The following is a 12,455-nucleotide window of genomic DNA, read 5'->3' on the forward strand; positions in this document are numbered from 1 at the left end:
CCGTCATCCTCGGCCTTCCATGGCTGGAGCAGCATAACTCCTCTATCTCATGGACTAAGAGACAAATCATTCAATGGTCAGACTTCTGTCTTCATAACTGTCTTCACAGCATGCCCGTCAAGAGGAGGAGCGAGACTTCCTTAAAAGACCCACTTCCCAGTGTCTATCAGAATCGAGCCGAGGCCTTCAGCAATGTGAAAGCATCACACTTACCTCCTCACTGAGCCAGCGACTGTGCCACTGATCTCCTCCCAGGATCGCAACCTCCCAAGGGCAGAGTCTTTCCGTTGTCACAACCCGAAGCAGAGGCTATGAAATCCTACATCCAGGAGGAGCTTGCCAAAGGTTTCATCCGTCCCTCCACGTCACCCGCAACAGCAGGATTCTTCTTCGTTAAGAAAAAAGATGGAGGTCTTCGTCCCTGTATCGACTACCGATCCCTCAATGACATCACAACCAAGTTCCGTTAACCTCTACCACTCGTCCCTGCTGCTCTCGAAAAACTCAGACAAGCAAGATATTTCACCAAACTGGACCTTCGTTATGCCTACAATCTCATTCGCATTCGTGAAGGGGACAAATGGAAGACGGCATTTTCTACCACGACGGGGCACTACGAATATTTTGTTATGCCGTTCGGCCTGTCCAATAGTCCTTCAGTGTTTCAGGCTTTCATTAATGACGTTTTCAGAGACATGCTGAACCAATGGGTAATTGTTTACATTGATGACATTCTGATTTACTCAGAAACTTATGAGGAACATGTTAAACACGTCAGAGCAGTCCTGAAACGTCTCATACAACACCAACTGTACGCCAAGGCAGAGAAATGCGAGTTCCACCAAGAGACCATCTCCTTCCTTGGGTATGTGATCAGCTCTGGAGGGGTCGCCATGGACGAGAAGGTAAAAGGCGGTAGTTCACTGGCCCCAGCCTACCACTCTCAAGGAACTACAATGCTTCTTAGGATTTGCCAACTTCTATTGACGGTTCATCCGTAACTTCAGCACAATCGCTGCCCCCATGACGTCCATGATCAAAAAGGGAACCCAACGTCTCACCTGGTCTTCGGTGGCTATAGCAGCGTTCCGTTCACTAAGACAGAAATTCACGACCGCTCCCATCCTGCACCATCCCGATCCCGAACGTGAATTCATTGTAGCAGTAGATGCTTCCAGCACAGGCATTGGGGCAGTGCTTTCACAATGCCAGGGTGAACCTCCCAAACTTTTCCCCTGTGCGTTCTTCTCCCGTAAATTGAACTCTACAGAATCAGAGTCCAGTAAACAGTCCAGGTCATACACGGAATAAACGCTCGGAAATGTTTGCATGGCAAGACAAGACTTCGAAATGAGGAAGCTGGGAGAACAGTTTAAATAGATCAGAGTCAATGGGAAACACCTGTGAGTGTAATCAGCCACAGGTACGGGGTATATGGGAAATGAAGTCCAATGATGGCTAGTACTCAGGTGACGGCACCCTCTGGTGGTGATCGGAGGGAGCCACAGAGGCTGAGACATTTATTAGATGGCGTTTACAAGGCGGCAATCTGAAACCATTCAGTTGCGCACAATTTGAAGAATATTTTGAGTTTATAAATTTCACACCTGAACGAAAGGCATACGTACATTTTTTTGCACATATATATACATTTGAGAAATAATCATAAGATCAAATGTAGGATGGCTTCTAATCTTATTTTGATTAAACCTTCACTCAGTTTGTTTCCGATTATATAATTTGAAATTAAGAAAAAAAAATAGTTGTTTCAGACTTTTGGACATCAGTGTTCCTCTCTCAATATGTATGTTTTTAAAAATTTATTTTTTATTCCGGTATGGTCAGAGTTGTGACCATATAGTTTCACAACAAAGAGCTTGAGATTCAAAACTGTTGTCAAACTGTAAATGATTTCCTGCTTTCTGAGGGAGGAGTGACACAGATCTAATAACACAGATGGAATGTAAACCTCTTTGAAGTCTCTCATCTCTAAGGTATTCATGCACATTTTCACTTACAGTATAACCCTTCAAGCTCTAATCGGTTTCATCAATTTTAAATGTTTCCTATTTTTTGCCAATAATTAATTATGGATTGCTATATTACGATACAATTGACACAGAATACTCATTTATTATCTGTCAACATGTAAGAGTACTAGTAGACACAATGTGTATTTAAAAAAAAATAAAAAATGGTACAAAGCCATACAATTGCAATCACAATCACTTTGAGCAGCTAGTAAATTTACATAATTATTTATACTCATCTCAGTGACAGGAGAAACATGCATTTAAGATCAGTTTTAACTAGAGGTTTGTGTTGTAGTCTGTGAATCAAATGGATTTTTTTTTTCTTGATTTGTTCTCAGTGAAGTTGCAGTAGCGGTTTGGGGCTTGGCAGGGTCAACTGATTTTCCCATCAGTCTGACTGTGTGGTGTCCTCTCACTGGCACTGCTCAGAGCAACACTGCCTCTCTGTGGAGGAGCCCTGCTCCTTATTACCCATCAACCCCAAATGACTCCAAATGAGCCGAGAGAACAGGCTCAAAGTGCATTAGTGGCTTCCGCTCAGAACACGAGCAGAATTCTACAGGTGACGACTTGTAGAATCTGAACCGCATCAAATGAAAAGCTGTGAAGAAATGCTTAAAGAAATATACATCACAGACTGATGACTGAGAAACTTATTCATGCAAATTCATATAATTAGCTAAATCTCCCTGAGGACAAATAGAATGATTTGGTTGTTGCTCATGCTCAAGATAAACAAACAAATTAAAATCACTGCTCCAATTAATATCAAAGGCACGGTATGTTGTACGTCATGTTACCATTTCGGAGCTAAATGGATCTTTTGATGAAAATCACTTTGAGTTTCTTTTTAAAGTGTTTTGTTGACTAGGACAAAATACACAGTGACTGAAATTTCCCTTTTAATTAAAGAAAACATTTCCACTAAATGAAAGCCTCCAGACATTCCATTGACATGAATGTCAGTTTGATTAAAGTTGTTACTTATATTCAACCTGTGTATTTGAATAAGCTGCTGATGGTATCCGGTATGTCTGGATGTGCAGGCACGATTTAGTCTTTTGCCAAAGATTTGTTTTCATCTAGTGATTCAAGCTGACTAATAATGGAGAGCCTTGAGGGCTTTAATGCCAGATGCTTTATTGCTTGGCATTTTTGCAACAGATGTGTGAATTTGAGACTACCAAATATTGCAACTCTGGTTGCAACTTAAAATACTTGGTGAATCTTTTCTAAAGATCTAAAATACACTACTGTTCAAAAGTCTGGAGCTGGTAAAATTTGTAATGCTTTGGAAAGAAGTCACTTATGCTCACCAAAACCGGATTTACTTGATTAGAACAATAGCTTTCTTATTTTAGTATATATTAAAACGTAATTTATTCCTGTGATGCAAAGCTGAATTTTCAGCATCATTACTCCAGTCGTCAGTGTCACGTGATCCATCAGAAATTATTCTAATATGCCGATTTGCTGCTCAAGAAACATTTCTTAGTATTATCAATGTTGAAAACAGTTATTATGCGTTATCTGTAAGATAAATCTTTAGTAACTCTTTCAGTGATTTTACAACCACTTTTGATCAATTTAATGCGTACTTGCTGAATAAAAGTATTTCTTTATGGTTTGAAAAATCTTATTAACCCAAAACTTTTAAAATGGCAGTATATGTCTGAAATCAAATGGTCAATTTTGTACATTCAAATCAAAAGAAAGAAAAGCAGTATGCAGCCAAGTTAAATGTTTGCTAGCTTAGTATTCAAGTACAAACCAAATTCAATATTTTTAAATGTTTATTGGTCATGCATTCAGCAAAACAGAAAAAGAATCAGTGTTAGATTTATGAAATATCTACACATTTTTCAAAACAGGTAAGTGCAAAAATAGTTTTGCCTCAATTCAGTTGATTTACAGACTTGATTCTAGTATATTGATATCAGATATATTGAGTAATTTTGTAGTTAAATATAGTTATTTAATTACCACTAGACTGCGTAATTTATAGTTGTTGCACTTGCTGTGCAAGTTTCATGTACTATACTCAGCTGTCTATTTCTTCTCTCCTGATAAAATAATTTAAACTCAAATCAATATATTTTGAACATTTATATGGTAAGTAGCTGTGTTGGGGTAGTCAATAAACTGATCACCCTATCTTGGCTTATTTTGTGCTATTGAGCGGCTGGCTATACACCATTTCTAACTTATAACTAGCTCCACATGGAATCAGAATTCTGCAGAAAGTTCTGAATGCCTGTCATTCACAAACTTCTGCCTCCCCTTGGGTGTTTGTTTATATAATATTTTAACTAATTTGATTATGCCTTTAGCTACCAATACAAGTCTGGTACTCTCAGCTCTCCTTTTCCACTGTTCTACAAAATATCCAATAAAATCAGCACAGCTGTGTTTGAATTTGCTCATAGCAGCACAAGAACTCTCTAGCACGTCAGTGATTTGAGAACTAAAGCTACCTTAAGTTTTAATGGTAGTGAGAGTTATTTGGTTCTTCTTTGTAGCTTGATCCAAATGCCCTTCTCAGGACGCAGAATGAGTTCCCCCAGAGGCCGCAGTTCCTCACGACTCTGACACGCCTCTACGTCAAAGTGATGCAAGATCGTAGCAAGAACTACCTTCTCCTCCATCATGGCGAAGCGCTGGCCTGGAGCCACAGACAAAGAGAAAATGGGAAAGAGAGAATAAGATCTCAGAACGGCAACAACACTAAGAGAGGGGGGGAAGTTCATAAAGTAAATTTCTACAAATGCTCTTATTTGGAGCTTTCGTTCCTGGAAGGCAGTTGGAGAGGAGTTCGAGTGCTGAAATAATAAATCTCCAAAAGGTATGTGGCTCTCGTTCAGAAGCTTCTTCTTTTGTGTGGCCAGCGACCTGAACCTGTGAGCACCACTCGCTGTGAAACAATCTGTTTTATTCAGAGGTGGGACAGAGGCCCAAAAGGGAGGATAAGTACACTGCATCTATCTTTTAACGATTCACGATAAATAATCAGTTTGACTCTTGGGTAAAGTATAATAGGATGAGAAACTACACTTTAAACGCAAGTTTTTGAGACATGCTTTTTAAAAATGTAATATCTTTTAACTTGAGCATTGAATTTTTGGAATGTGAGCTCAATGTTCAAACACCTCCATCTGCCGTGTTTATATATATAAACAATGTAGCCCAGTGGAATGGAAATACGCATTCTGTGGAATTGAAAAACGAAATCCTGATCCTGAAGCACCAACATCCTGCAGATTTTAGCTACAACAAGCTCAAAAACACTTGTCTAGAAGTTTCTAGTGAGTCTGAAAACACTGATTAGCTGGTTCAGATGTGTTTAATTAGGGATAGAGCTAAACTCTGCAGGACGGTGGCCCTCCAGAAACAGATTTGTACACCCCTGACAAGTTCTGAGGATGTTATGACTAGGGTTGAGAACCAAAAACTGGTTTCATGAAAAAAAAAAAATAATAATATTGAAACTGAATGAGGCTACTGATTCTACATTGGAAAACAGGCTCAACATGTGTTGTTTGTTTACAGAGCAAATGACTCTGTTTCATTTTAGTGAATCAAACACATTGCATGAAAAGTGTAGTCCAATTCCCAAACAAAGGTCTTTAGTGAGTCAGTTCTTTTTAGTTAATCAAACACATAGCGCACAAGGAGTAGAGTCTGATTCCCAAGCAAACATTTCAAGTGAATCGGTTCTTTTTAGTAAATTGAACATATTGTGCTCAATCAGTGCAGTCTAATTCCCAATATAGTGCCTAGTAGACCAGGACACACACACAAAATTTCAAGACAGCACATTCCTTAGCAGGAGTTAAGACTTCCACTCCCAGCATCTGCATTTGACTGGCTGGCCGATTTCCCACCCTAAATCTCCTTATCTCAGGAGACCTCTAAAACCAGGATAAATTTGAGGGAGCATCTGGACGTATTCCAGAACAGGACTTTACTGTGGCTTTCTTATCACTTAAACATAATTCAACCAGAAACAGGACAAAGACCTCTGGATCTGGACACGACCTCCTGACTGCTTAACATGTAATTCAATGATTGTATCAACCAGGAGAGACGTTTTTATGATGAGACTGGAAGTCTCACAGATACATGCCCAACGGGACACTCATGACCCCCGGACAGCTCCCCTTTTCGTCCTCCCTGCATTCCAAAGGAACGCGTTTTTTTTTTTTCTTGTGCAAAGAACACCTGAACTTTTATTGACGCTCTGCCAACATATATTCCTTTATTCCTATTTCTATTAAAACAATATACTCAATAGACAATACATACTAACGTTGTATCTTATGTCTTTCATATACTTGTGTGATTATTTAGAAGGTAGCATGTTAATCGATGCATTAACCCATGTAGTATATAGAATTAAGGTATGTACTTTGTGTATGCCCAATTACCTGTTGTTTGATTTTGAATGAAGGCTAGTTGCGTCAGCAATAATTCGTCGTGGATGAAAGTTGACTTTTCTCATCATTATGTATGATTAAAGCAGTTATAGGGATCTGCTAGGACATATTCTTCATTTACGCACGGAAAACTGAGCCGTGCGGGGCGGGGCTCCGCCCTACAGAAACACTTGTGATTGGATCAAACAGCAAAAGGGGCGGACTGAAATCAGCCCGTTAAAGACAGACGCCCAGCTTTGCTTAGAGCTTGCTGCTTGCTCGCGCACTGTTTGAAACTTCGGCTCCTCATCTGATCGCGCTGTTAAGCGCTCCCAGCCATTAACATCTGGCCGAGCATTGAACAACTATCAATATTTAGTCAAACTTCTGAAGAAACCCTTGAAAGTCTGAAGCTACGCGAAAGGAACTCAAGGAAGAACTTCGAGCATCATCACATCACAAACAAAGCCAACCAACCACCGAAGGGCATTCCTTGAAATGCGTCAGATGACGACACGTCAGCAGCCAATCAGGTGGAGGTTCCGTCCGACCCCGTGGAGACCGCGTGGAAACCCCCAGCTGTCAAAACAAGTCAGAGCAAGTAATCAAATAATTCTTCATAATTCTGCTGGAAACTGGTTGCATTCATCGTTAAGAGTAAAGATAGTAAAGTTCCTTGCTTGTGACTCCTTCAGGTTGAAGTTAGAGCATTCTTGGAAACGAGCATTAGAACCTTAAACTCTCTACAAATCAAAACAATTCATTGCCTGCAGAGTGTGTGTGTGTTTGGGTGTGTACGTATTCTGTTTTGTGTTATTTTAGCTTAGTAGTGTTGTAGAGTAACAAATAAACTTTGATTTATTAAGAAATCTTTGTCTGGTGCTATATGATTTTCAAGTCTTAAACTATATGCCAAAGATCGCGTTACCTATGCTAAAATTACCTATGCTAAAAAAATTACCTAATCAATTCGGTATTACTGTGGCCACGGGAATATTCTGAATTGTTAAAACATACTGGTTTTAATGCTTGCTGGACAAATCCTTAATGAGGTATCGTTAATAGGGTATAAGTTGGACGTTTTGATTAATATCCATTAATCATACGAATATGAAATTGATTCTGGACTCGATTTCCAGAAACTAAAATTAAATGAATAGTTCTAAAATTACTACACCAATAACGTCTCAATTGAGTCTGTTCTTTTTTTATGAATCAAACACCACACAGCTAGTATGATTCCCAAACAAATGTCTCTAGATAGTTGGTCCTTTTTAGTGAATCAAATACTTAAATGCAACCACTGTGTATTGTAGTGTGATTCCTGAACAAATGACTCTTATGAATCATTTTTTAAATTAATCAAAAACATAAAACTTTAAATTAACTGTGAGACTTAAATCAGCATAATCTTTAAATTATTTTTGATTCCCTTCCCTATAAATATAGCCCATCTAATACAATGTGCTATGGTACAGTTATGGTACAGTTTTAGACCTTTTTATCTTATGTTCACACACAACGCCATCAAAAAGGCTCATGTACCCCCTCATCAACACCAAAACAGAAAAGTGTTCATTTTTACAATAATTGATATTATTCTGGATAGAATTCAGCATAATCATTTCTATTATGTCAATTTTACACCAAAAACCTTTTGTTATCATTCTGTTCTTTTTCTTACCGATGCAGTTTCTTGGCCCTGCAGAGAAAGGGATGTATGCATATGGATGCCTCCCTTCGCTGTTCTCTGGCAGAAACCTTTCCGGTCGAAATTCCTCAGGTTCTGGAAAGTAGCGCGGGTCCCGGTGAAGAGCATATGGTATGATAACCGCATTCACTCCTTTTGGGACCTTGAACCCATCTGCAACCGAGCAACACAACAGTAGCAGTCTTTCAATTATGTCATACATGTCACATGCTTTAACAATTGAACAGCATTTAGCACTCTGCACCACTACATTTGGCTTAGCACAAACCAAACTATACTGCTGTGTTGGAGACAGAATAAAGCTTTAATAGATAATTAATAAACGGATGCATTTGTGTTTTTCAACACTTTCCATCCTAAAAAGTTGGTGTTTTCCATCCAGCTGCTTTGGCGTGAAAGAATCTTAGCTCTGAGTGGAAATAAACACTCCGGTTGCTTCATATTTGACAATGGGAGATGGAAATAGAAGCCGTGACATCTGCTGTTATGCTGAGGTGCAAATAATGAGAGTGGCATCAAAAAGTGCAGATCTTTGATCTGGCAGTGTCTGGCAAGGTGACAAACTGCTGCCACCTACTGATGTGACAGGTCTCGCAGATGCTGCGTGCAAACAGAGGCACGGAGGGGAAGATCCGCAGACTCTCCTTGATGACACACTCCAGGTAGCGCAGCTTTTTCAGGTCCTCCACTCCCACGTGGCGGTCTGACGAACCTGCCAATCAGAACGCAGGACATGCAGCTGAACTCTACAGTAAATTAGGTTGTTATAAAACATTCACAAGCATCTAGATACTTTCTCGACTACTCCAGAACAGAACAAATTGTTTTATTAAGAGCACATGGTAGGCATTACGCTCAATAACATGTGACCTAACAAGACCTATTTACCGAACACTTCCTGTAGTTCTGCCTGCACTGCCTTCTGGACCTCAGGATGGGAGCCAATCAGATGTAAAGCCCAATTCATTGAAGCTGCTGTGGTATCATGACCCTGTCAAAGAGAACGGTTCTTCAAACAATGTTCTGTCTTCACAGTTTCCTTTTGTAGTTTTATTTGTACCTCAAACATGAAAGTGTCCACTTCCTCCTGAATGTCCTCATGATTCAAATTCTGTCCATCCTCATAAGTAGTTTTTAACAGCATATCTAAGAAGGCCTGTCTTTTCCTTGGCCCCTGGTCAGAATCACTGTCAGGTTCAGAACTCATGAACTTTGCTCTCTCCTTGATGACCTTCAAGAAAACACAGAAATACTATAAAAATAATCTGGAGGTTGGTATTTGACACTCATTTGTCTTTTTTGGCTAGTGTCATACAATCATAGTGCCATACAGACCAGAAATAAATCATTTAATTTTCCTTAAACAATCTCATTTTGACACTACATTGTGTTATTTGTTATTGTTAAATAAATAGAGCTGAAATAAAATAAAATAAATATTAGACGAAAAACCTGGCAAGAAGAATAATTCTAAGTAAATAAGTCAAACTAAACAGCTTATAGCTAAGTAGCAAAAAAAATTATATAAATCTTTAAAACTAATAAATAAATACAAAAGCATATAACAAAATTACTAAAACAACAATTAAAAGTTAAAATAAAATAAAAAAAACATTCAAAATCTTAATAAATTCTACAATAGAGAAAGGTTGATTCAGAATAATTGGGATATTTTTTCCTAGTCATCTCATTGGCAAAATTGTCCCAATTCACCTGAATTCACCTTATAAATAATGATGATGTTCACTCACACTTGCGGTGAAGGAATGGAGAATCTTTAGTCTTTTGGAATGTTCTTTGCCTTCCTCTAATTTGTTGTAGATCCAGTCTAGCCACAGCCATGGTGCTCTCTGTCTCTTGCTGATGATGTCACTCATCCTGCAAAAGGAATATAAACAGTAGTGTCAGTTCTTAGAGAGAACAACATGGCTTTCCTATGTATTTCCTATGCTCTAACATTAAATTACACTACTTACTTATAGACACTTTGGACATACTCAGAGTCAGAATTGCTCTGAGCATAGATCTTCTTTCCCATTGCCGTTTCTGTTGCAGACAAACACATCCCATGTGCTGTTAATCGTTATTAAGTAAACAATAAGCGTAAGGCCTTTCATATTAGCATGCATAAGCAGTATGCAAACAGCAAAACCTCATATTCACACTATATATGGAAAGACTATGATTTTCCGCACCGCATATGATGTCCAACGCACATAATGTTATGTAGCTGAAGCAGTTGAATGGCTCTCCATCCATGTGCTCCTGCATCTTTTGAATCAAAATATCGGTTTGTTCATTCATTACCTCCAGGAAGTCGGAGAGGATGGAGAAGTGGAAGGTTGGTGTCAGCACTTTACGCCGGTTACGCCACTTCTCCCCTGTGCTGTGGGAAGAAAAGTTGAGAAGAGTCAAGTCTGTGACCTCAACATAGTACTGTAAAGTGAACATGGAGATCATTTTATATTCAACTTCTGTGTTTCTGGACTGCTGCGTTGGGACAGATGGCCAGTGACCCTGGGTCCAGTGTGGCTGATTATAAACTACTGTGCTTTTGATAGACTTGTTTGCAGTGCTTGATGCAAGCTGCTTTTGAATATGAGATATGAGATCTGCCAGTTTGGCAGGTGGTCCTCTACCATATGTGAAACAAAGTTTAGTTTGGCTTTAAATGTTTTGAGCTTTGAAGGACATGATTGCAGCTTTTTAGATAGAGATTTTAGATATAACACAGCAGTACTCTTAAAACTCTTAAAACATTAATGCTGCTCAAACATTTAAGAAATTTAACCATAATAACCACATAACATATGGTGTTTTTTTCATGTGAATATTTAAACTTTTTTTTTTTTATTTCAAGATGCAAATTCACATGCATGAACTGATAAAAATGTACCCCTTCAGTGCAGTGTTCATTTCTACCAAATACTGTACATAAATGTAAATACCCTCAGAAAGTACTGACAAATTAAAAAACAACAACATTATTTTGGGTCTATGCACTTGCCTTTAACCATGATTTTTTTTAAACACTCCCCTCATCTACCATTGGTCAAAGAAAGAGATAAACCTACCCCAATCTCACTCATTTGGTTAAGTCACTATTGCTGTGTCGAGCTGGTCAGATGCTCAAATACATATGCTGGGTAAAATTTGTCTACAAATTAACGGCTTACTTACAGTTAAGACTATTATTAATATATATTAAGAAGGAAGAAACTATTTTAACTTCTTTCTAAATTTTACCCTATTCATCTTCATAATACATCTACAAATCATGTGTTCTGTTATCAGAGAGCATTACAACAGACTGTAAGAATAATAATTATAAAAAGAAAGAAAGCAGAGTGTAATTTTCACAAAAACAGTGGTAAACCCATCTTACCTGGTGAGCAGGCCTGTGCCGAGCCAGGGGTGCAGGAACCTGTATGAGTATGACTTGTCAAGGTGTCTGGAATTGCTGAGGACCACCTGATGGGAAAACATAGGATTGAGAATGAACTGGCAACTGTGAGGAAAATTATACTGTACACAAGTAAATGGAAAGAATAAAATTTCAGTAACAGGCACCTCAATATTCTCTGCATGATACAGGATCAGAAATGGGACTGGACCCACCCAAACCTTTACTAGAGGAAGGTGTCTGTTTTCATTTGTGCCCTCAATAATCTGGTTGAAAAAATCTTCAACAGAAACACACTTTTAACAATGATCATTTAACCCTGCAAAATTATAATTGATGCTAGTTAGAAAAAACACAGTCTCTTACCGCCTGCATTGGTTTTGAACTGCAGTGCATTGCCAATGATTGGATAAGCGCCCGGCATTCCTGGAATTGGTCTCATTTCGTTCCATTTTCCTATATAATTTATAAGTGGATGATATGCAGTAGATGCCAATAGAAGTAAAAGAACGGCTATGAATATAATCCCCAAGATGTATAATCCAAAAAGGACACCCATTTTGTTTGGATGAAGCTCTGAAAGAAGTGCACAGGCTGCTTCACGGTGAACTTCAGACTTAACCGTTTCACTTGCTTAGTACAAACAGAGAGAGAAAAAACACCCTAGGCTGATCAAACAGATGGAGTTATGATACATAACTGGGGCACATGCAGGTTATCTGTGGGTAAAGTGCCTCTCGCTAAAACATTAACAGACAATTAGCAGCAATAGATAATGATCTGGCATATTACTGGAGGCTTTTTGTGGCTTGCATGTGTGTCTGTTTGTGTGTGTTATGGTTTACTGGGAAAAAATTCAGCGGTCTTTCTCCAAAGAAAGAGCTCTGCCATGTCTT

At 38.7% G+C, this 12,455-nt stretch overlaps 1 protein-coding gene across 1 annotated transcript; it reads right to left on the reverse strand.

Annotated features, from left to right (window-relative positions):
* Positions 1-4,321: 4,321 nt before the first annotated feature.
* Positions 4,322-12,166, reverse strand: cyp4v2b (cytochrome P450, family 4, subfamily V, member 2b). Its single transcript, XM_079438120.1, has 11 exons — positions 11,926-12,166; positions 11,727-11,839; positions 11,542-11,627; positions 10,352-10,542; positions 10,133-10,202; positions 9,908-10,034; positions 9,217-9,387; positions 9,045-9,147; positions 8,734-8,868; positions 8,130-8,309; positions 4,322-4,695 (listed from the first exon to the last, which is right to left on the reverse strand). The coding sequence occupies exons 1-11, from the start codon at positions 12,116-12,118 to the stop codon at positions 4,532-4,534; spliced, it is 1,533 nt and encodes a 510-aa protein (XP_079294246.1). The 5' UTR covers positions 12,119-12,166; the 3' UTR covers positions 4,322-4,531.
* Between the last annotated feature and the right edge of the window lie 289 nt (positions 12,167-12,455).

Source organism: Barbus barbus, assembly GCF_936440315.1.
Source record: "Barbus barbus genome assembly, chromosome: 17".
Classification (NCBI taxonomy): domain Eukaryota; kingdom Metazoa; phylum Chordata; class Actinopteri; order Cypriniformes; family Cyprinidae; genus Barbus; species Barbus barbus.

Excerpts from the sequence above, each read along its gene's own strand:
- cyp4v2b (XM_079438120.1), bottom strand. The coding sequence starts at position 12,118 with ATGGGTGTCCTTTTTGGATTATACATCTTGGGGATTATATTCATAGCC. Across the intron at positions 9,148-9,216 it reads TGGACACTTTCATGTTTGAG|GGTCATGATACCACAGCAGC; the intron begins GTACAAATAAAA and ends TCTCTTTGACAG. Across the intron at positions 4,696-8,129 it reads AGGGCCAAGAAACTGCATCG|GCCAGCGCTTCGCCATGATG; the intron begins GTAAGAAAAAGA and ends CTGTGGCTCCAG.